This window comes from Scyliorhinus torazame, chromosome 3 (assembly GCF_047496885.1).
Source record: "Scyliorhinus torazame isolate Kashiwa2021f chromosome 3, sScyTor2.1, whole genome shotgun sequence".
Classification (NCBI taxonomy): Eukaryota; Metazoa; Chordata; class Chondrichthyes; order Carcharhiniformes; family Scyliorhinidae; genus Scyliorhinus; species Scyliorhinus torazame.
This window is the reverse complement of record NC_092709.1, coordinates 9,891,446-9,916,777: the sequence shown is the minus strand read 5'-3', so window position 1 is coordinate 9,916,777 and position 25,332 is coordinate 9,891,446. Positions and strand designations below refer to the sequence as shown.

General features: G+C 47.2%; 1 protein-coding gene across 1 annotated transcript in view; it reads left to right on the top strand.

The window, feature by feature from the left end:
- Window positions 1–905: 905 nt before the first annotated feature.
- The window catches only part of metap1 (methionyl aminopeptidase 1), a 79,682-nt gene continuing 55,255 nt past the window's right edge, over window positions 906–25,332 (top strand). The window contains exons 1-2 of the mRNA XM_072495285.1: window positions 906–1,044; window positions 20,318–20,369. Coding sequence (XP_072351386.1) covers window positions 922–1,044; window positions 20,318–20,369 — 175 coding nt within the window. The 5' untranslated portion in view covers window positions 906–921. The remainder of the gene's footprint in view (window positions 1,045–20,317; window positions 20,370–25,332) is intronic.

Sequence of the window (25,332 nt, the reverse complement as noted above, 5' to 3'; positions counted from 1 at the left end):
AGCAGGCGGAGCATAAGAGTCTGTGTTTCACCCACAGCAGTCATTCTGTACCGGAGCTGCTGGGGTAACTACTTGTTCATTAAAGCCTTCAATTGGACTACAATCTCGCTTCAGTAGTGATTGATCGTGCATCAATGGGTTTCCTCCCACAGTCCAAAGTAATGCAGGTTAGGTGGTTTGGCCATGATAAATTGCCCTTTAGTGTCCAAAAGGTTAGGTAGGGTTATGGGGACAGGGTGGAGGTGAGGGCTTAAGCAGGGTGCTCTTTCCAAGGGCCGATGCAGACTCAATGGGCCGAATGGCCTCCTTTTGCACTGTAAATTCTATGAGTCTATGCCACCTGGAGGTTCCCCTTCACAATCACCATTCCTTCAATGTCGCTGGGTAAAATCTTGGAACTCTCTCCCTAACAGCACTGTGGGTGTACCTACACCTCACTGTAACTTCGCTGCATTGTTAATGTAAGCCTACTTGTGACAATAATAAAGATTATTATTACTAGGGACTGCAGCGGTTCAAGAAAGCAGCTCACCACCACCTTCTGAAGGGCAACGAGGGATGGGCAATAAACCAGCGATGGCCATATCCCGTAAATGAATTTTTAAAAATCAGGTTTAGTCCCACTTGTCACCTTGCCCAAAAAGGGACTCAGTGATCCAGGAATTTAAAACTCTCTCTCTCCCAGTCTCTGCATTGACCTGACACACATTCTCTCTGTCCCTTTCATAGCATTTTCTCACTCTGCAGCCTCCCAGAAGGGAAAAAGAACGGTGAACTAGAGAAATCAGAATAATGATCTGCACTGTGCTTCTTCTCTGCTCATTCATTCATTCCTTGCAACCAGCAGGCAGGGTGGACGCATGCGCAGCGGCAGCTCCCAGGCCCCGGTCCTCCACCTTCCGGCATCCCCGGCTCTCCATCATGGCGGCGGATGGGGAGGCCGTGAGGCGCGTGTGTGAGACGGACTGTTGTGACAAGGAGGCGCGGCTGCAGTGTCCCACCTGCATCAAGCTCGGCATCCAGGGCTCCTTCTTCTGTTCGCAGGTACCCGGAGTGGGGAGGGTTGGGGGTGAGATTCAGGGGTGTGAGATCGGGGTAGGTGTGGGGATGGGGTGGGTGAGATCGGCGGTGGGGGCGTTGGGGTGGCTGAGAATGGTTGGGGGGGGGGGCGGGTTGGGGTGGCTGAGAATGGGGGGGGGGGTTGGGGGGGGGGGTTGGGGGGGGGGTTGGGGGGGGGTTGGGGGGGGGGTTGGGGTGGCTGAGAATGGGGGGGGGGGGGTTGGGGTGGCTGAGAATGGGGGGGGGGGGGGTTGGGGTGGCTGAGAATGGGGGGGGGGGGGGTTGGGGTGGCTGAGAATGGGGGGGGGGGGGTTGGGGTGGCTGAGAATGGGGGGGGGGGGTTGGGGTGGCTGAGAATGGGGGGGGGGGTTGGGGTGGCTGAGAATGGGGGGGGGGTTGGGTGGCTGAGAATGGGGGGGGGGGTTGGGGTGGCTGAGAATGGGGGGGGGGTTGGGGTGGCTGAGAATGGGGGGGGGGTTGGGGTGGCTGAGAATGGGGGGGGGGGTTGGGGTGGCTGAGAATGGGGGGGGGGGGGTTGGGGTGGCTGAGAATGGGGGGGGGGGTTGGGGTGGCTGAGAATGGGGGGGGGGGTTGGGGTGGCTGAGAATGGGGGGGGGGGGGTTGGGGTGGCTGAGAATGGGGGGGGGTTGGGGTGGCTGAGAATGGGGGGGGGGTTGGGGTGGCTGAGAATGGGGGGGGTTGGGGTGGCTGAGAATGGGGGGGGGTTGGGGTGGCTGAGAATGGGGGGGGGTTGGGGTGGGTGAGAATGGGGGGGGGTTGGGGTGGGTGAGAATGGGGGGGGTGGATGAGATCGGGTGGGTGAGAATGGGGGGGTTGGGGTGGGTGAGATCGGGGTTGGGGGTGGGTGAGATCGGGGGGATGGGGTGTCTGAGATCCCGGGGGAAAGGGGTGGGGTGAGATTCCCGGGGGAGAGGGGTGGGGTGAGATTCCCGGGGAGAGGGTCGGGGGTGAGATCCCACGGAAGAGGGGTGGGGTGCGTGATCTGGGGGGGGGGGGGGTCTGTATGATCCGGGGTTGGGGGGGGTGGGGGAGAGCGGTGGGGTCTGTATGATCCGGGGGTGGAGGGGATGGGTAAGATCCGGGGTCTGCTCAGAGACGCGGGGGAAATCCAGTCTGAGAGTCAGTGATGATTATGGCAGGAGGGGATCTGCTGTCAGGTCAGTCATGGGTTTCGCAACCCATCCTGGTCACTGCTCCCACCCTCCAAAATCCAACACTCCACCCCCCCCCCCGGACTGGACCCTAGCCGCCTCAACTCCCATATCCAGACCCCCACATAGCCCTATGCCACCCTCACTTCCCAACCAACCAGTGGATTGATATCCACTCTGACCTCACCGCCTTGAACTCTCAAACCTTCAACCCGACATCACTCCCTCCAAGCCAACAACACGGTTAGCTCAACCTGTCATCTGGATTCTGACCCCTGTCCCCACCACGTATTCACCCTGACTCATCCACACTGACCCAGATTTACCCTTGACCTCCCCACCCCCATCCAGAATTCTTCAACACCTCAGCCATATCCTCCAACTCAACGCCCCGTGGCAGACAAGGAATTTCCGATGACCACCAGAAGCTGAACTGGACCAGTCATATAAATGCTGTGGCTACAAGACCAAGTCAGACGCTTGGAATTCTGCGGTGGGTAGTTCACTACCTGACTCAACAAGGCCCGTGCACCATCTACGACTCTCAAGCCAGGATGTGATGGAATGTTTCACTTGCCTGGATGAGTATAGCTCCAGCACTCAAGAAGCTCAAAACCTTTCAGGACAAAGCAGCCCGTTTGATTGGCACCTCAGCCAGCACCTTAAACATTCGCTCCTTCCGCCACTGACACACAGAGAAAGCACTGTGTACCATCAGTAGCAACTCGTCAAATCTCCTTCAACAGTACCTTCCAAATCCTGACTTCAACCAAGGGCAGCAGACGCATGGGAACACTACCATCTTCAAGTTCCCCTCCAAGCCACTCACCATCCTGACTTGGAACTACATCACTGTCCCTTCCCTGTCACTGGACCAAACACTGGAAATGCCTTCCCAAAGATACTGTCGCCGTACCTGCACCACATGGACTGCATAGTTGAAGAAAGCGGCTCACCACCACCGTCTCAAGGCAATTACGCATTAGCAGCAAATGCTGGCTTTGTCAGTGACTCTTACATCCGATGAACAATTAAGGAAAAAAGAAACCCACTGTGGGCCCCAACCTCCTAAACTACCCACAGGCCCCAAATCATCTGCACTCCCCACTTATAACACCTGGCACCAGTGCCCTCTCCACCTCCACTCTGCCACTTATCATCATAGAATTTACAGTGCAGAAGGAGGCCATTCGGCCATTGAGTCTGCACCGACCTTTACAAAGAGCACTATTGAAGCCCACGTATCTACCCTATCCTAGTAACCCCCACTTAACATTTTTGTGACACTAAGGGCAATTGAGCATGGCCAATCCACCTAACCTGCACATCTTTGGACTGTGGGAGGAACCGGAGCACCCGGAGGAAACCCACGCCTGTAATCACCTGTACACTGCTCCCCATCCACACCTCCATTTCCATAGTCCTCTCTGCCCTTCACCCACCCACCCCTTTCCCCAGACGGATTTATGGTAGTGATTGGCAGTGGTCTAATTGAGTGGCGAAAGGGACTCAGGGCTGACTGACCTCCTGTGTGCCCTGAGTGAGATTTCGCTATTTATTTTACTGCAGGGCAACGCAGCTTGACCGTGTCTTCACCTACCTCAGGAAGATGGTACCATAGTGGTAACGTCACTGGACTAGTAATCCAGAGGCTCAGGTTCTGGGAATACGTGTTCGAAATTCCACCATGGTATCTGGTGGAATTTTAAAAAGCCAATTAATAAATTCTGGAACTACAAGCTATCTCAGTAATGGTGACCATAATATTATCTTTGATTGTGTTTAAAAAAAAAAAACATCTCGTTCACTAATGCCCTTTAGGGACGGTAATCTGCTGTCCTTGCCTGGTCTGGCCTATATGTGACTCGAGACCTACAGCACTGTGGTTGACTCTTAATTGCCCTCTGAAATGGCCTAACAAGCCACTCAGTTTGAGGGTGTTTGGGGACGTGCAACAAATGCTGGCCTTTCCAGTGACGCACATTTCCCATGTGCACTCACATCCACACTTGCGCAATATCAGCAAATATTTTCTGACCGAGAACGAGTTCAGTATTGTTTTCTTTCACCAATAAAGAGTCACTAAAGTCAGTTGCAGATCACTATTGCTGCCCTGTTTCCGATCCGGTAACTTGAAACAGACCTCAGAAAGCATGAAGGATAGCAAGTAAGCGGCTTGTGATTTCTATGGTAGTTAATTGATTAACGTCAACAAAGCAGTGAGACTGAAGGCAACCTTCAAGCTGTCAAGCATCGGTTCTTTGCCTTTGATACCTGTTTTAAAATGATGGATTTTTGATTACATAGTGAACTCAGTACAAGTGGCTGGATGTGAATGAGCAATGTGTGGAACACGAAGGAATGAAGACCATGCACATTGCTTGGTACTGCAGCAAAAGGTTTTCCCATCAGTAAAACTGGGAAGTGGATGAGAAACTTTGCTTTTGAGCTTGCAAATGTAGGAAAGTTTTCATATGTGGCCTGTTCTACTTTAAATACGGGATAAAGGGTTACCTTGGGAGTAAATGCATTTGCAAAGCAATTGAACAGGTTTGATGGGGTTTTTTGTTTGCACATTTGGGAGGTGATATTAGGGCCCCTGTGGGACTTTGCATTCGTTAGCGCCTTTAACAGCGAGGAAAGGAAGACAAATAATCTTGGAATTTTACTCTTAGCCAAAGTTTTCCAACTAATAGCGTACAACTTACTTTTAGTGTTAGCCTTCATTACAATATCGAACGTGCCCACGCAGTTATTAATAATTTTTGGTGGATCGCGAAAGAATCCACAATAAAATCGATTTGCCTCCTGTGCTATAAACTAGTTGTTTTATCAGTTGGAAGTTGCTTGTGTTTTCTTTCTGAGCTTTTGGTTGTCCTTGATCTACTTTACTTCTGGAATATCAAAATTGATTCACTGGAGGCTACTTTCTTGCTTGTTTAAACAGTGCACTATCTACTTGTTCACCTTGAGTTGTTGGATAATAGTTGCCAATTCTTTTTTCTTTTGTTTCAGCAGTCTCCCTTCTGTTGATTTGTACTATCAATTGTGCCACTGCCTTGCTTAATGGTTTATCTTTATATTCTGCTCTTACAGCTCCATTTCTTATGCCGTTTCTACGGTGCCAGTGATATCAGTATTTTCCTTGCTGCTTACATAAAGAAAGACTTGCATTCATTGGGCACTATTTTTATCAACCACTGACTGTCTCAAAGCGTTTTACAGCCAATGATACATTTTGAAATGTGGGCTCAGTGTAATGTAGGAAACATGAATGAATATATAAAAAAATCTCCTGTCCCTGTATCTCATTTTAAAAAAAACATATTTTATTACAAACATGTGTCAAAGCAGGTTACAGCAAATAAACATCCCGGGAAACAGACTTCCCAACAATCAACTATACAGTCTGTACATATTTTCCCCTTTTTCACCCCCTCCATCGCCCATCCCCCTGCGACGAATACCTCCTCAAACACGGTCACAAACATCCCCCACCTTTTCTCAAACTCCCCTGCTGAGCCCCTTAACTCATACTTTATCTTCTCTAACTGCAGGAAGTCGTACAGATCACCCAGCCATGCCGCTACCCCCGGTGGCGATGCCGACCGCCACTCCAGCAAAATTCGCTGCCGTGCAATCAGAGAGGCAAAGGCCACGACATCGGCCTTCCTCCTCCCCATGAGCTCTGGCTTCTCCGAAACCCCAAATATCGCCACCAAAGGGTCCGGGTCCACCACCTCCTCCACTATCCTGGCTTATATCGCAAACACTCCCGTCCAGAATCTTCCCAGTTTTCCGCAACCCCAAAACATGTGCGCGTGATTCGCTGGCCCCCGCCCACACCTCTCACACTCATCTGCTACCCACTGAAAGAATCCACTCATTCTCGCCCGAGTCATATGCACCCTGTGCTCCTCATTAAACTGTATCAGGCTCATCATTGCACAAGAGGAGGTCCCGTTTACCCTTCGCAGTGCCTCACTCCATACTCTCCAATTGATCTCCCCTCCCTACTCCGCTTCCCATTTCTCCTTGATCTTCACCACCCGCTCACCTCCCTGCTCCCCCAGTCACATATATATATCCTCAATTTTTCCCTTCCCTTCCGCATCCGGAAGCAGCAGTCACACCAGCAGAGTGTATCCCGGCAACCCCCTCCAGACCGTTTATGCGAAGTCCCTAGCCTGTAGATACCTGAACTCACTACCCCTCGGCAGCTCTACCCTCTCCCTGAGCTCCTCTAGACTGGCGAACCCTTCCTCCAAATACAAATCCCTCACCTTGACCAGCCCCACTTCCCTCCACCTCTTATGTCTTATTATTTTACTTCCAGGTGCTACTGTATTTGAGTTGCCATGTGAATTTGCTGCCAAATGGTGGTAACCAAGGTGTAAATTTTGTTTTGATAATTGATAATCATTGGCAGCCACAATGATGATAAGTTGAGGTCTGCATGGATGTTTATATAAATGGTCACTTCTTAATTGTGATGTTCAAGGTGGTGGAGGAATAGGACCAACATCAGTCTGGATTTTATAATTGGCCAAGCTCTCTGTAGAACAATTCAGGCTGTCCCATTCCTTTTTTTTTTTAAATAATATTTTATTGAAAATTTTTGGTCAACCAACACAGTACATTGTGCATCCTTTACACAACATTGTAACAATACAGATAATAATGACCTTTTTAAATTTAAACAAAAACAACAACAAATAAATAAATATTAAATAACAAAATAAAAACTAGCCCTAATTGGCAACTGCCTTGTCTCAGGCCACCCCCCCCCCCCCAAGTCCTGGGCCGCTGCTGCTGCCTTCTTTGTTCTCCCCTATCTATCTTTACCGCAAGATATTCGACGAACGGTTGCCACCGCCTAGTAAACCCTTGAGCCGACCCCCTTAGGACGAACTTAATCCGCTCTAACTTTATGAACCCCGCCATATCATTTATCCAGGTCTCCACCCCCGGGGGCTTGGCTTCTTTCCACATTAGCAATATTCTGCGCCGGGCTACTAGGGACGCAAAGGCCAAAACATCGGCCTCTTTCGCCTCCTGCACTCCCGGCTCTTGTGCAACCCCAAATATAGCCAACCCCCAGCTTGGTTCGACCCGGACTCCTACTACTTTCGAAAGCACCTTTGTCACCCCCATCCAAAACCCCTGTAGTGCCGGGCATGACCAAAACATATGGGTATGATTCGCTGGGCTTCTCGAGCACCTTGCACACCTATCCTCCACCCCAAAAAATTTACTGAGCCGTGTTCCAGTCATATGTGCCCTGTGTAATACCTTAAACTGGATCAGGCTTAGCCTGGCGCACGAGGACGACGAGTTTACCCTGTTTAGGGCATCTGCCCACATCCCCATCTCAATCTCCTCCCCTAGCTCTTCTTCCCATTTCCCTTTTAGTTCGTCCATCATAGTCTCCCCTTCGTCTCTCATTTCCCTATATATATCCGACACCTTACCGTCCCCCACCCATTTCTTTGAGATGACTGTCCTGCACCTCTTGTGTCGGGAGCTGCGGGAATTCCCTCACCTGTTGCCTCGCAAAAGCCCTCAATTGCATGTACCTGAATGCATTCCCTTGGGGCAACCCATATTTCTCGGTCAGCGCTCCCAGACTTGCAAACTTCCCATCCACAAATAGATCTTTCAATTGCGTTATACCTGCTCTTTGCCACATTCCATATCCCCCATCCATTCCCCCCGGGGCAAACCTATGGTTGTTTCTTATCGGGGACCCCCCCAGTGCTCCGGTCTTTCCCCTATGTCGTCTCCACTGTCCCCAAATCTTCAGTGTAGCTACCACCACCGGACTCGTGGTATAGTTCCTTGGTGAGAACGGCAATGGGGCTGTCACCATAGCCTGCAGGCTGGTCCCCCTACAGGACGCCCTCTCTAATCTCTTCCACGCCGCTCCTTCCTCCTCTCCCATCCACTTACTCACCATTGAAATATTAGCGGCCCAATAATACTCACTTAGTCTCGGTAGTGCCAGCCCCCCCCTATCCCTACTACGCTGTAAGAATCCCTTCCTCACTCTCGGAGTCTTCCCGGCCCAAACAAAACCCATGATACTCTTTTCTATCCTTTTGAAAAAAGCCTTCGTGATCACCACCGGGAGACACTGAAACACAAAGAGGAATCTCGGGAGGACCACCATCTTAACCGCCTGCACCCTCCCTGCCATTGACAATGCTACCATATCCCATCTCTTGAAATCTTCCTCCATCTGTTCCACCAACCGCGTCAAATTTAGCCTGTGCAATGTGCCCCAATTCTTAGCTATCTGGATCCCCAGGTAACGAAAGTCTCTTGTTACCTTCCTCAACGGTAGGTCTTCTATTTCTCTACTCTGCTCCCCTGGATGCACCACAAACAGCTCACTCTTCCCCATGTTCAATTTATACCCTGAAAAATCCCCAAACTCCCCAAGTATCCGCATTATTTCTGGCATCCCCTCCGCTGGATCCGCCACATATAGTAGCAGATCATCCGCATATAAAGATACCCGGTGTTCTTCTCCTCCCCTAAGTATTCCCCTCCATCCCTTGGAACCTCTCAGCGCTATCGCCAGGGGCTCAATCGCCAGTGCAAACAGTAATGGGGACAGAGGACATCCCTGCCTTGTCCCTCTATGGAGCCGAAAATATGCCGATCCCCGTCCATTCGTGACCACACTCGCCACTGGGGCCCTATACAACAGCTGCACCCATCTAACATACCCCTCTCCGAACCCAAATCTCCTCAACACCTCCCACAGATAATCCCACTCCACTCTATCAAATGCTTTCTCGGCATCCATCGCCACTACTATCTCCGTTTCACCCTCTGGTGGGGCCATCATCATTACCCCTAACAACCTCCGTATGTTCGTGTTCAGCTGTCTCCCCTTCACAAACCCAGTTTGGTCCTCATGAACCACCCCCGGGACACATTCCTCTATTCTCATTGCCATTACCTTGGCCAAGACCTTGGCATCTACATTGAGGAGGGAGATTGGTCTGTAGGACCCGCATTGTAGCGGATCCTTTTCCTTCTTTAAAAGAAGCGATATCGTTGCTTCTGACATAGTCGGGGGCAGTTGTCCCCTTTCCTTTGCCTCGTTAAAGGTCCTCGTCAGTAGCGGGGCGAGCAAGTCCAAATATTTTCTGTAAAATTCAACTGGGAATCCGTCCGGTCCCGGGGCCTTTCCCGTCTGCATGTTCCTAATTCCTTTCACCACTTCTTCTACCGTGATCTGTGCTCCCAATCCCATCCTTTCCTGCTCTTCCACCTTGGGAATTTCCAGCCGATCCAAAAACTCCATCATTCTCTCCCTCCCATCCGGGGGTTGAGCTTCATACAATTTTTTATAAAATGTCTTAAACACTTCATTCACTCTCTCCGCTCCCCGCTCCGTCTCTCCATCTTCGTCTCTCACCCCCCCTATTTCCCTCGCTGCTCCCCTTTTCCTCAATTGGTGTGCCAGCAATCTGCTCGCCTTCTCTCCATATTCATACTGTACACCCTGCGCCTTCCTCCATTGTGCCTCTGCAGTGCCTGTGGTCAGCAAGTCAAATTCCACATGCAGCCTTTGCCTTTCCCTATACAGTCCCTCCTCCGGTGCTTCCGCATACTGTCTGTCCACCCTCAAAAGTTCTTGCAACAACCGCTCCCGTTCCTTACTCTCCTGCTTCCCTTTATGTGTCCTTATTGATATCAGCTCCCCCCTAACCACCGCCTTCAACGCCTCCCAGACCACTCCCACCTGAACCTCCCCATTGTCATTGAGTTCCAAGTACTTTTCAATGCATCCCCTCACCCTTAAGCACACCCCCTCACCCGCCATTAGTCCCATGTCCATTCTCCAGGGTGGACGCCCTCTTGTTTCCTCCCCTATCTCCAAGTCTACCCAGTGTGGGGCATGATCCGAAATGGCTATAGCCGTATATTCCGTTCCCCTCACCCTCGGGATCAATGCCCTACCCAACACAAAAAAGTCTATGCGTGAATAGACTTTATGGACATAGGAGAAAAACGAGAACTCCTTACTCCTAGGTCTACTGAATCTCCACGGGTCCACCCCTCCCATCTGCTCCATAAAATCCTTAAGCACCTTGGCTGCTGCCGGCCTCCTACCAGTCCTGGACTTCGACCTATCCAGCCTTGGTTCCAACACCGTGTTAAAGTCTCCCCCCATTATCAGCTTTCCGGTCTCTTGGTCTGGGATGCGTCCTAGCATTCGCCTCATAAAATTGGCATCGTCCCAATTCGGGGCATACACGTTTACCAACACCACCATCTCTCCCTGTAATTTGCCACTCACCATCACGTATCTGCCCCCGTTATCCGCCACTATAGTCTTTGCCTCGAACATTACCCGCTTCCCCACTAATATAGCCACCCCCCTGTTTTTCGCATCCAGCCCCGAATGGAACACCTGCCCTACCCATCCTTTGCGCAACCTAACCTGATCTATCAGTTTCAGGTGCGTTTCCTGTAACATGGCCACATCTGCTTTAAGTTTCTTAAGGTGTGCGAGTACTCGTGCCCTCTTTATCGGCCCGTTAAGCCCCCTCGCGTTCCACGTGATCAGCCGAGTTGGGGGGCTTCCCACCCCCCCCCCCCCTTGCCGGTTAGCCATCATCTTTTTCCAGCTTCTCGCCTAGTTCCCACGCAGCTGTATTTCTCCCAGACGGTGCCCCCCCGCCCATCCTTTCCCGTGCCCACTCCCCCCTTTCCCCAGCAGCAGCAACCCAGTAATTCCCCCCTCCCCCCCCCGCTAGACCCCCCGCTAGCGTAATTACTCCCCCCATGTTGCTCCCAGAAGTCAGCAAACTCTGGCTGACCTCGGCTTCCCCCCGTGATCACGGCTCGCCCCGTGCGGCGCCCCCTCCTTCCTGCTTCTCTATTCCCGCCATAATTATCATAGCGCGGGAACCAAGCCCGCGCCTCTCCCTCGGCCCCACCTCCCATGGCCAACGCCCCATCTCCTCTCCCTCCCCACCTCCCCCCATCATCACCTGTGGGAGAAAGAAAAGTTACCATACCGCAGGATTAATCATACAATCCCTCTTCGCCCCCCCCCCACTCGTCCCACCACTTTGTCCAAACGTTCATTTTCGTACTCCAATCATTCCAATTTTTCTTCTGCAATAAAAGTCCACGCTTCATCCGCCGTCTCAAAGTAGTGGTGCCTCCCTTGATATGTGACCCACAGTCTTGCCGGTTGCAGCATTCCAAACTTTATCTTTTTTTTGTGAAGTACCGCTTTGGCCCGATTAAAGCTCGCCCTCCTTCTCGCCACCTCCGCACTCCAATCTTGATAGACGCGGATCACCGCGTTCTCCCATTTACTACACCGAGTTTTCTTCGCCCATCTAAGGACCATTTCTCTATCCTTAAAACGGAGAAATCTCACCACTATGGCTCTGGGAGCTTCTCCTGCTCTCGATCCTCGCACCATAACTCGGTATGCTCCCTCCACCTCCAACGGACCCGTCGGGGCCTCCACTCCCATTAACGAGTGCAGCATCGTGCTCACATATGCCCCGACGTCCGCCCCCTCCACACCTTCAGGAAGGCCAAGAATCCTCAAGTTGTTCCTCCTTGCGTTATTTTCCAGTGCCTCCAACCTCTCCACAGATCGTTTCTGGTGTGCCTCCTGTATCTCCGACTTCACCACCAGGCCCTGTATATCGTTTTCATTCTCTGTTGCTTTCGCCTTCACGACCCGAAGCTCCTGCTCCTGGGTCTTTTGTTCCTCTTTCAGCCCTTCAATCGCCTGTAATATCGGGGCCAACAACTCTTTCTTCATTTCCTTTTTTATCTCCTCCACGCAGCGTTTCAAAAACTCTTGTTGTTCAGGGCCCCATATGAAACTGCCACCTTCCGACGCCATCTTGGTTTCTGCTTGCCTTCCTTGCCGTTGTTCCAAAGGATCCGCTGCAATCCGGCCACTTTCCTCTCCTTTTTCCATCCGTGTCCAGGGGGAACACCCTTCTGGTTTACCGCACGGTGTTTTCAGCCGTTAAAATTGCCGTTGGGGCTCCTATCAAGAGCCCAAAAGTCCGTTTCACAGGGAGCTGCCGAAACGTGCGACTCAGCTGGTCATCGCCGCACCCGGAAGTCCAGGCTGTCCCATTCCTGAACTCTTTCCTGTAGCCCTGCAAGTTTATTTCCTTCAAGAGCACAACCAATATCCTTTTAAAATCATTCATTGTCACCACTTCCACTCAACATCGCTAGAGAGCAATACTGAGCCAAACTCTTTTGAATGGTTTGGATAAGCTAAATCAGTACCAGTTATTTGTATTCCTAATGGCAGTACTATATGACATTAATTAATATTATTTAAAGATGATACTTGATTAATGATATTTCTTGGGTGCTCAGTTCTGGGAGAATTGTATTCTTTTTGGAGTGAAAGATGAAATTGAATTTCCATTGGCCTGAGAGGAGACCTTACAGGAAGAAATGGTTTGTGTGGCAGGGTTATCAGGTTATGCTTATGCCAGTCCTCCAGTTCAGGGATAACACTGCAATGAGTGGGTGAGAAAATCTGAACAGTGAAGATGTGTAGAGCTGTGGGGAAATGACAGGGGAGTGTTGGCAATGATGGGTGTGGTGGACATGTTGGGTGAAGACTCACTCAGATCTGGTTACGGTGCTCCCTTTAATTGAAGTATCACATTGGGTTATGCAAAGGAAGATCAGCCGCATCAGCAATGTATTGGAGGGCTTCTGACACCCATACAACACCAACTTGGCACACTTCCATATTGTACAAAATACAAGGGGTGGCACGGTGGCCGAGGACCCGGGTTCGAATCCTGGCCCTGGGTCACTGTCCTTGAGTTTGCACATCTCCCCGTGTCGGCGTGGGTCTCACCCCCACAACCCAAAGGTGTGCAGGGTAGGTGGAGTAGCCATTCTAAATTGCCCTTAATTGGAAAAAAAAGAATTGGGTACTCCCGTTGTACAAAATACATTTTTGCAGGGACCTGTTAATTCTAGAAGGATATGGGGAGGATTGTAGAGTCGAGATTAATATCAGCTTTACAAAAATTACTTGCAATATGAAATGTAATAAGTGATATTATAGTTTTGCTTTCAATGAAATATTTTGGAAAATGTATATTTTAAAATGTACATTGTGAAAATAGTCGTGACAAACCATACAGTGAGATACAGTAATGCCATGATGTCAAAAAGATAATGGCATTCACTGTATTATTAGGAACATAGGAACAGGAGTAGGCCATTCAGCCCTTTGAGCCTGTCCCGCCATTCAATGAGATAATGGATCATCTGTGACCTAACTCCATATACCTACCGTTGGCCCATATTCCTTAATATGCTTAACAAAAAACTATCTATCTCAGATTTAAAATTAACAACTGATGTAGCTTCACCTGCTGTTTGTGGGAGAGAGTTCCAAACCTCGACCATCCTTTGAGTGAAGAAGTTCCCCCTAACATCTTTCCTGAATGGTCGAGCCCTAATTTTTAAAGTAGTTTTAGAATCACCAACAAATGGAAATAGTTTATCTTTATATACCCTGACTTTCCCTGTTAATAGCTTGAATACAGTAAGAAGCCTTACAACACCAGGTTAAAGTCCCAACAGGTTTGTTTTGAATCACTAGCTTTCAGAGCACTGCTCCTTCCTCGGGTGAATTGTCTGAGGAAGGAGCATTGCTCCGAAAGCTAGTGATTCGAAACAAACCTGTTGGACTTTAACCTGGTGTTGTAAGACTTCTTACCGTGCTCACCACAGTCCAATGCCAGCATCTCCACATAATAGCTTGAATACTTCAATCAAATCACCCCTTAACCATCTAAATTCGAGCAAGAACAGGTCTAATTTGAGTAATCTCTCCTCAACTCAACCCTATAATCTAGGACAAAAACAGAAAATAGCAGGTCTGACAGTATCTGTGGAGATAAAAGGGAGCTGACCTTTTGAGTCTGGATGATTCTTTGTCAAAATGACTAAACGTTAGCTCTCTTTTCTCTCCACAGCTGCTGTCAAACCTGCTGAGATTCTCCAGTATTTTATGTTTTCGTTTCTGATTCCAGCATCTGCAGTAATTTGCTTTTATCCCTGTAATCCAAGTATTATTTCTGTAAACTTACGTTGCACTCCTACCAAGGCCAAAATATCCTTCCTAAGGTGTGGTGCCCAGAACTGCTCACAGTACTACAAGTGGGGTTTAACCAAGGTATTGTATAGCTGCAGCATGACCCCTGTGTCTTTATATTCCAATATAAAGGCAAGCATTCCATTGGCCTTATTGACTATTTTCTGCTCTTGTTTCTGGCACCTGAACCCCCAAGTCTCTTTGGGCATTCACCTACCTAATCTCTTTCCATTTAGAAAGTCCTCTGCTCTATCCTTTTTTAGTCCAAAATCGATAGCCCCACACTTGCTTACCTTAAATTCCATCTGCCACAATTTTTCCCATTAACCTAGTCTGTCAATATTTCCTGCCAATTCTATGCTATCATCTAGGCTGTCTACAATGCCACCTAACTTTGTATCATCTGCCACCTTGGATATGTGGCTTTCTATGCCATTATCCAAGTCATTAATGAATAGTGTGAATAATTGAGGTCCCAACACTGATCCATGTGGCACACCATTAGTTACCTCCTGCCAATTAGAGTAATTACCTATTATGTCCACTCTGTCGCTTACCACTCAACCAATTTCACAAACATGCTAATAATTTGCCCTCAACTCCGTGGGCTTCCACCCTAGTTAACAGTCTCTTGTGTGGGAGTTTATCAAATGCTTTCTGGATGTCCATATAATGTCCACTACCGTAGTCACCCCAATAAGATTAGTTGGGCTGATCTTCCCCTCCCGAATCCATGCTGGCTGTACCCCATCCACCAAAATGTTTCCAGGTGTTCAGTTACCCCATCCTGAATCATAGACTCCAGCAATTTCCCCACCACAGATGTTAGGCTAACCGGTCTGTATATCCCTCATTTCCCCCTTTCGCACTTCTTAAAAAGTGGAGTGACAGATGCAATTTTCCAATCTAGAGAGACTACTGAATCTAGGGAACTCTGGAAGATTATAGTTAGGGCATCTACAATGTGCTCCCCATCTTCCTTCAAAACCCACAGATGGAAACCGTCAGGTCCTGAGGATTTGTCGCTCTTTTACTTCCATTAATTTCCTAGTTGCTGATGCTGTACGTTAATTGTATTAATATTATATGAAATATCTGTGGAGATCAACTGTGGAATTGTGAATCTTTCAGTGTCTTTTTGAAACGTAGTGAAAGCCTTCAATGTGTTCATCCTCACCTATTGCATTTTTGTTTAGTGCATTCGAGCTGAAACGGACATTTGTCACTTTATATCAACTATGTTTGTTTTATGAAAGAAAGGCAACATAAAACAAACTTCTGTTTTTGCTTTTGGAGGTGCTGTTGATTAATGAAATGGGCACTGGGTTATTTTCGACTTGGGTGGGAGGATATTAGACAAGACGACCCAGTGTGTTTTCATCACCACCTCGAAAGAGTGAAGGGGGGTGGGGGTAGGAAACAAAATTCACCATGGTCTTGTTCTTGATTGCAGCCACTTACCCATTGAGCCAAGATGTGGGGATGCCGGCGTTGCACTGGGTTGGGCACTGAAGTAAAAAAAACTCACCACTATTCTTAGAATTCCCCCTATACCTAAAATGGTCAATAAGACATTCGAAATGGTGAACAGGGATTCTCACTCCCTGACTCCTTTGCAGACTTAGGTGGGTGCTATTCAGGTCAAACTATATTTTCAAGTTATCCCCGGTATAACCAACATCTTCATAGAAGATTTCATCTACTTACCACTTAGTAGCATCAATATCCTGGGTCCTGCGTTGCTAAGTAAGTAAAGTAGACTTTGTAATAACCACTGTTTCAGGTTAAAACTTTAAGTTATTTTATTATTATATTTTTTCTTTTAAAAGATGCAATCACTGTCTTTACAGAAAAGTAAAAAGATCTTGCTTCTGGATTCTCCTGGTTGGTTGAAAAGACCTTCAGGTCTACCGTGACAATTTCTCTTCTTTAACTTTTGGTCTTCCTCAGATGGATGAGCTGTTCCGCTCGGTTTCTGTGCTCTATACTTCCCATGACCGAGGGCAGCTATGAGAGCTGACTCTCTCTTTAGCTTTTGGTCTTCCTCAGATGGATTCGCTGTTCTGCTCGGTTGCGATGTTCTATTCTTCCCATGACCGAGCTATGACTCTGCTGCCTGTCCCTTTTTTAGGGTTTATATTCCCCTTCTAGCAGTTATTAAGTTTATATGACATTATTGTAAAGTAACTTTATTTTACTCTTGATTGTACAAGGTACCTTTAATCTGAATTATTTCTAACACGACTATGTATTCATATTGAGCATGACTTCAGCTCATTGAACTCTGATTACATTGTTTCCTTTGTGATGTTCAAAAGTGCTTTGATCCCAGAGGGGTGTTACATCTGGTTTCTGTCATTTCTAAAGTTGCTTTATTACCAAATAGTGCCCCCAGCTCAGAACCCTGACTCCGATTGGGGCTAACGTGTGTTCCTGTTGTCACGTCGTCTCCAGCTTCCCATATTCACATGGTGTCCGCAGAATTTCACACCTAAACATTTGTCACCCAATTCAACTGAAAATCCTAGCAATTCTTTTTTAGCTGCTTACTAAAATAATTAACTTCAAAGAAGGTGCAAAATATTGCTTTTTTCCATATAACTAAAAGTTCAATCTGCTGTGACTTAAAAGACATGCTTCAGTTTTACAGCTTGAATAGTCACAGGCTGTTTTCTTAACGCCTGTTTGATGAAGGCTATCTTCATTTCAAAACATTCTTTTGCAGCTGCAGTTATCCCTTGGTGGGATTTTTCCCTGCATTCTCTCGTGTATTGCCAGACTTCCATGTTTCAAATGACATATTTTCCCATTTTTTCTTTTACAGCACAGGTTTGTTTGGAATCACTAGCTTTCGGAGCGTAGCTCCTTCGTCACTCACCTGATGAAGGAGCTACACTACGAAAGCTAGTGAATCCAAACAAGCCTGTTGGACTGTAACCTGGTGTTATAAGTCTTACTGTGCCCACTGAGCCAAAAAGGAGCTTAAAGGGCAGCACGGTAGCACAGTGGTCAGCACTTGCTTCACAGCGCCAGGGTCCCAGGTTTGATTCCCGGCTTGGGTCACTATCTGTGCGGAGTCCCTGTATTTGCGTGGGTTTCCTCCGGGTGCTCCGGTTTCCTCCCACAAGTTGTAAAAGATGTGCTGTTAGGTAATTTGGACATTCTGAATTCCCCCTCAGTGTACCCGAACAGGTGCCGGAATGTGGTGACTAGGGGCTTTTCACAGTAACTTCATTGCAGTGTTACCGTAAGCCTATTGTGACAATAAAGATTATTATTATTTTAAACATTTGATTCAGGATGCCTCTCAAAATTTAACTGCAGTATTTGGGAGCTCAATGCTATTGTTTTGCGATCCTTCATAAGTGACGAGTTAGTACAGTGGTTGTTGGAAAGTTTCTTCAGTTGCGAAGGCGATCACATTAAAGCTCAATTCTAATTATAAGTCCACAGGTGTGGACTCAAGAGTCACTGGTGGGCAATGATCAGAAACAAATATCCATGCTGATTTAAAAAAAAAAGTTACATAAGCCCAGAGGCACCTTTTCTAATTGAGGTATCCCAAAGGATGGTTGTATCACTGAAAATGCCAGGAATCAAATCTTGGGCTTCTGGCTTTTAATGGCTTACTTAGAAAAGAGAAATAAATGTGTGTAACAAGTTTAGCAACATTCACATCCTCAGCCCACCCCAAGCTGGTCACAACTAATGGAGCACTTTTGAAGTGCAGTCACTGGTATAATGTAGGAAACACCCCTCATACAGCAATGTTATAAGGACCAGCTAATCCAGTTTTTTGTGATGGAGGTTGCAACACAGGGGAGAATTTCCCTGTTCTTCTTCCACCGGAGAGCGACGCAGTGGCAGAGTGGTTAGCACTGCTGTCTTACGGCGCCAGGGACCCGGGGTTGATTCCGGCCTTGTGTGACTGTGGGGTTTGCATGTTCTCCCCGTGTCTGCATGGGTTTCCTCCGGGTGATCCGATTTCCTCCCACAGTCCAAACGCGCAGGTTAGGTGGATTGGCCATGCGCTGGGTTACGGGGGAATAGGGCGGGGAGTGGCCCCAGGTAGGGTGCTCTTTCAGAGGGTCGGTGCAGATTTGATTGGGCCGAATGGCCTTCTGCACTGTAGGAATTCTATGGCAAGGGCAGATTCCCTTTAACTTCTCATCCAAAAGAGGGCATTTCCTCAGTACTGCACTGAAATGTCAGCCTTTATTATGGGCTCATGTCCAGGAGTGGGATGCTGTAACCCATGACCTTCTGAATCTGATGAGAAGGTGCCTCCAGTAAGCCAAGGCTGACAGCAAGTAGTATTAATACATTTTTTAAAATGAAGTTGGTGCGAGCCTTGTGTGTCACAGAATTATATAGTGTGTTCTCAAGTCAACTTTGCTTAATTTAGATAGTCTGATAGTACAAAAATAAAATTGGCACTAAATTCCCATTTTGCTGCCGTTTATGTTGGCAAGTTCAAGTTACTGGGTAATACAATTTCTTAACATAAAATAAAGACTTCTAATTGTGAGAAGTAGATTTTTTTGTATTTCCTCGCTGAGTCAATATTCAGTGCAGTTCTAGAATCATTATGAACATTTTTTAATGTATTCTCTTACCTGCATAGTGCTGTTTTCTGAATTGTCTGATTATTCCTTATGATTCAGGCTAATTTTTAAAAAACTACACAAATAAAGCCTGACTGTATATCAATGTGAATTCATAAATGAATGTATACTTTGACAGCTTTGTTCCTGATCGTGTTCCAAGCTTACTTGAACCATTAGGATTATGTTCATCGAAATAAAGCCTTTTGCTCTTTGCCCCTGTTAAAAATCCATTTTAACATCAAGAGAATGCAGTGTAGCACTTAACCACTGCTGCTGTAAGCTTGCCAAGTAATTGCCGGTGCTAATATTGTAAGAAACGTGATCAGCTATGATGCATTTGTCGACATCAATCTTCACTGCTTAAACACTGAAGTTCATTTCTAAAATTACTTTGAGACTTTGTGCCGTAGTAGTGGACTGAAATATCAGTGACTCCACAGTCCTTGCATAAATGTTGTGGGCAGAGAAATTTGCAGTAAAGCTGGTGGGATAATCGGTTCATTGGTGGGTCAGTGAATAAACTGTATGATGATGCAAAATCCTGTGGCATGATATGATTTCAGCAATGGATAGAGCAGTGATTTGTAGGTGACACCTGTTAGCTACATCATTAGAAATACCAGCGATGACATTTGAACTTAGTGCAGGGGAAAGAAAAGGTGCTTAGTTTGTAAAACTCTTAAAGTTCTGTTAGTGTTTACTCATGTGGTAAAGATGTCAAGTGGAGTTAACATTTATTTCATCAAAGTAACATTGCACTTAAAACCGTATTATAGTTCTATCCTGAGAGTTGTCTAATCTCCACAAATTACTCCTTGAGTGACCTGTAATATTAAACACAATTTGGGGGGAAACTGCCTCTGTTTGGATCTTAAAAGGTCGCTCACTGAGCAGTTATTAGGCTAAGGCAACAAATATATATGAAATGGTCATTCGGGTTTTCAAATGGGGACCATCATTGGAACTGTATTTGAAGAGGGCATGAGTGGATGCATTCTAAAAATTCAATGGTGAAGTGAAATTATTTCACCTGCAATGAGACGGGTTGATCAGAGCTGCTGATCAGAGCTGTAATTGGCAAGGAATGGCTGAAAGACTGAATTCGGAAATTGATTCAGACGTGCAAAGATTTGGCTGTTAAGGTTTGATTCCCAGCATAGCCTGGGAAATGAGTCTGGGAGTTACTAATCCGCACTACAACTTGAGATAATATGACATTGGGATGTTACTGTTTATTTTGCATTTCAAAATGTAATGGCAGTATATGCACACACTCACACATATGTAAAACATTTTTGCTTCTGTTTACGTGTTAAATTCATTTTTTTGTCAAACTTATCTTTTTGCAGGAATGCTTCAAAGGAAGTTGGTCAACTCATAAGCTTCTCCATAAGAAAGCCAGTAAGTACTTCATTTGGGGGTGGAGGGATGAATGTGACAGTGGCCATAGGCATGTGATAATCTGCCACAACTGTGAGTAACACTTTCAGCTCTAAATCCCACTCCAGGGACTTGAACACAGAAAGTAGATTGACATTCCAGTGCAGTGCTGAGGGAGCGTTGCACTGTCAGAGGTGCCATCTTTGGGATGAGATGTTAAACTGAGGGCCTGTCTCCTTTCTCGGGTGAGGTTAAAGATCGCTGGCACTATTTCAGACAAGTCTAGGGAAGTTCCCCTTGTTATCCTCAGACCAACATTTATCCCTTAATCAACACCGCAAAAAATTGATCATCTGGTCGTTATCTCGCTGTTTGTGGGTGCTTGCTGTGCACAAATTGGCTGCCGTGTTTCTTACATTGCCAACATTATCAGAAGTACTCTGTTGACTGTAGACACATGTGACATATTATTGTCATGAAAGGTGCTGTAAGGGCAGCACGGTGGCGCAGTGCGTAGCACAGCTGCCTCACGGCGCCGAGGTCCCAGGTTCGATCCTGGCTCTGGGTCACTGTCCGTGTGGAGTTTGCACATTCTCCCCGTGTTTGCGTGGGTCTCACCCCCACAACCCAAAAGATGTGCAGGGTAGATGGATTGGCCACGCTAAATTGCCCCTTAATTGGAAAAAATGAATTGGGTACTCAAATTTATTTTTAAAAATAAAAGGCGCTGTATAAATGTGAGCTTTTATTCTATTGTAATGTGGTTAAGGATAACGCTTCAATAGCTTTTTACTACTGTAGTGCATCTTGACTAAAAACCACATCCATTATATATCCTATGGTAGTTGTATATTTTAAAAGTGTGTAAACATTTGGTACGTTTGCATCAATTGATGCATGTTTTCACTGCAGCAACAAATCACACCTGAACAGGTACAGAACATAACAACTGGAAGGCGGTGGCATAGTGGTATTGTCACTGGACTAGTAAACCAGAAACCCAGGGTAATGCTCTGGGCAGCATGGTAGCACAGTGGTTAGCACAGTTGCTTCACAGCTCCAGGGTCCCAGGTTTGATTCCCGGCTTTGGTCACTGTGCGGAATCTGCACGTTCTCCCCGTGTCTGTGTGGGTTTCCTCCGGGTGCTCCGATTTCCTCCCACAGTCATGTTGGTTGAAGGATAAACATTGGTCCCAGTACACCAAAGAGAATGCCCGAGCGTTTCTTGGAAATAGTGGCCTTGGGATTTCACATTCACCTGAGAGGGAAGGTGGCCTTGGTTTAATGTCTTGTCTGAAAGATAGAGTCTCTCCCAGTGCCACATTTCCCTCAGTGCCTTCTTTGGCCAGGGCATTGAGTATAAGAATTGGCAAGTCATGTTGCAGCTGTATAGAACCTTAGTTAGGCCACACTAGGAGTATAGTGTTCAATTCTGGTCGCCACACTACCAGAAGGATGTGGAGGCGTTAGAGAGGGTGCAGAAGAGATGTACCAGGATGTTGCCTGGTATGGAGGGCATTAGCTATGAGGAGCGGTTGAATAAACTTGGTTTGTCCTCACTGGAACGACGGAGGTTGAGGGGCGACCTGATAGAGGTCTTCATAATGATGAGGGGCATAGACAGAGTGGATAGTCAGAGGCTTTTCCCCAGGGTAGAGGGGTCAATTACTAGGGGGCATAGGTTTAAGGTGCGAGGGGCAAGGTTTAGAGTAGATGCTCTTTGGGGGGGTTTAAACTAATGCAGCAGGGGCATGGGAACCTGGATTGTAGTTTTAGGGTAAGGGAGAATGAGAGTATAGAGGTCAGGAGCTCAGATTTGACGTCGCAGGAGGGGGCCAGTGTTCAGGTAGGTGGTTTGAAGTGTGTCTACTTCAATGCCAGGAGTATACGAAATAAGGTAGGGGAACTGGCAGCATGGGTTGGTACCTGGGACTTCGATGTTGTGGCCATTTCGGAGACATGGATAGAGCAGGGACAGGAATGGATGTTGCAGGTTCCGGGGTTTAGGTGTTTTAGTAAGCTCAGAGAAGGAGGCAAAAGAGGGGGAGGTGTGGCGCTGCTAGTGAAGAGCAGTATTACGGTGGCGGAGAGGATGCTAGATGGGGACTCATCTTCCGAGGTAGTATGGGCTGAGGTTAGAAACATGAAAGGAGAGGTCGCACTGTTGGGAGTCTTCTATAGGCCTCCAAATAGTTCTAGGGATGTAGAGGAAAGGATGGCGAGGATGATCCTGGATAAGAGCGAAAGTAACAGGGTAGTTATTATGGGAGACTTTAACTTTCCAAATATTGACTGGAAAAGATATAGTTCGAGTACATTAGATGGGTCGTTTTTTGTACAGTGTGTGCAGGAGGGTTTCCTGACACAGTTTGTTGACAGGCCAACAAGAGGCGAGGCCACATTGGATTTGGTTTTGGGTAATGAACCAGGCCAGGTGTTGGATTTGGAGGTAGGTGAGCACTTTGGGGACAGTGACCACAATTCGGTGACGTTTACGTTAAGGATGGAAAGGGATAAGTATACACCGCAGGGCAAGAGTTATAGCTGGGGGAAGGGAAATTATGATGCCATTAGACGTGACTTGGGGGGGGGATAAGGTGGAGAAGTAGGCTGCAAGTGTTGGACACACTGGATAAGTGGAGCTTGTTCAAGGATCAGCTACTGCGTGTTCTTGATAAGTATGTACCGGTCAGGCAGGGAGGAAGGTGCCGAGTGAGGGAACCGTGGTTTACCAAAGAAGTGGAATCTCTTGTTAAGAGGAAGAAGAAGGCCTATGTGAAGATGAGGTGTGAAGTTTCAGTTGGGGCGATGGATAGTTACAAGGTAGCGAGGAAGGATCTAAAGAGAGAGCTAAGACGAGCAAGGAGGGGACATGAGAAGTATTTGGCAGGAAGGATCAAGGAAAACCCAAAAGCTTTCTATAGGTATGTCAGGAATAAGCTAATGACTAGGGAAAGAGTAGGACCAGTCAAGGACAGGGATGGGAAATTGTGTGTAGTCTGAAGAGATAGGCGAGATACTAAATGAATATTTTTCGTCAGTATTCACTCAGGAAAAAGATAATGTTGTGGAGGAGAATACTGAGCTCCAGGTAAATAGATTAGATGGCATTGAGGTACGTAGGGAAGAGGTGTTGGCAATTCTGGACAGGCTGAAAATAGATAAGTCCCGGGACCTGATGGGATTTATCCTAGGATTCTCTGGGAGGCCAGGGAAGAGATTGCTGGACCATTGGCTTTGATTTTTATGTCATCATTGGATACAGGAATAGTGCCAGAGGACTGGAGGATAGCAAATGTGGTCCCTTTGTTCAAAAAGGGGAGCAGAGACAACCCTGGCAACTATAGACCGGTGAGCCTCACGTCTGTAGTGGGTAAAGTCTTGGAGGGGAGTATAAGAGACAAGATTTATAATCATCTAGATAGGAATAATATGATCAGGGATAGTCAGCATGGCTTTGTGAAGGGTAGGTCATGCCTCACAAACCTTATCGAGTTCTTTGAGAAGGTGACTGAACAGGTAGACGAGGGTAGAGCAGTTGATGTGGTGTATATGGATTTCAGCAAAGCGTTTGATAAGGTTCCCCACGGTAGGCTATTGCAGAAAATACGGAGGCTGGGGATTGAGGGTGATTTAGAGATGTGGATCAGAAATTGGCTAGCTGAAAGAAGACAGAGGGTGGTGGTTGATGGGAAATGTTCAGAATGGAGTTCTGTCACAAGTGGAGTACCACAAGGATCTGTTCTGGGGCCGTTGCTGTTTGTCATTTTTATCAATGACCTAGAGGAAGGCGCAGAAGGGTGAGTGAGTAAATTTGCAGACGATACTAAAGTCGGTGGTGTTGTCGATAGTGTGGAAGGAAGTAGCAGGTTACAGAGGGATATAGATAAGCTGCAGTGCTGGGCTGAGAGGTGGCAAATGGAGTTTAATGTAGAGAAGTGTGAGGTGATTCACTTTGGAAGGAAAAACAGGAATGTGGAATATTTGGCTAATGGAAAAGTTCTTGAAAGTGTGGATGAGCAGAGGGATCTAGGTGTCCATGTACATAGATCCCTGAAAGTTGCCACCCAGGTTGATAGGGTGGTGAAGAAGGCCTATGGAGTGTTGGCTTTTATTGGTAGAGGGATTGAGTTCCGGAGTCAGGAGGTCATGTTGCAGCTGTACAGAACTCTGGTACGGCCGCATTTGGTGTATTGCGTACAGTTCTGGTCACCGCATTATAGGAAGGACGTGGAGGCTTTGGAACGGGTGCAGAGGAGATTTACCAGGATGTTGCCTGGTATGGAGGGAAAATCTTATGAGCAAAGGCTGATGGACTTGAGGTTGTTTTCGTTAGAGAGAAGAAGGTTAAGAGGAGACTTAATAGAGGCATACAAAATGATCAGAGGGTTAGATAGGGTGGACAGTGAGAGCCTTCTACCGCGGATGGAAATGGCTAGCATGAGGGGACATAGCCTTAAACTGAGGGGTAATAGATATAGGACAGAGGTCAGGGGTAGGTTCTTTACGCAAAGAGTAGTGAGGCCGTGGAATGCCCTACCTGCTACAGTAGTGAACTCGCCAACATTGAGGGCATTTAAAAGTTTATTGGATAAACATATGGATGATAATGTTATAGTGTAGGTTAGATGGCTTTTGTTTCGGTGCAACATCGTGGGCCGAAGGGCCTGTACTGCGCTGTAGTCTATGTTCTATGTACGAGGCAAGTTTTTTTACACAGAGGGTAGTGGGTGCCTAGAACTCGCTGCCGGAGGAGGTGGTGGAAGCAGGGACGATAGTGACATTTAAGGGGCATCTTGACAAATACATGAATAGGATGGGAATAGAGGGATACGGACCCAGGAAGTGTAGAAGATTGTAGTTTAGACGGGCAGCATTGAGTATTTCAAGCATTTTCTGTTCTGATTTCCGGTTTCCAGCATCTGTAGCATTTTGCGTTTGTCTCGATATCTACCTCCCTGTTGTTATTTCTGCATTTATCTCG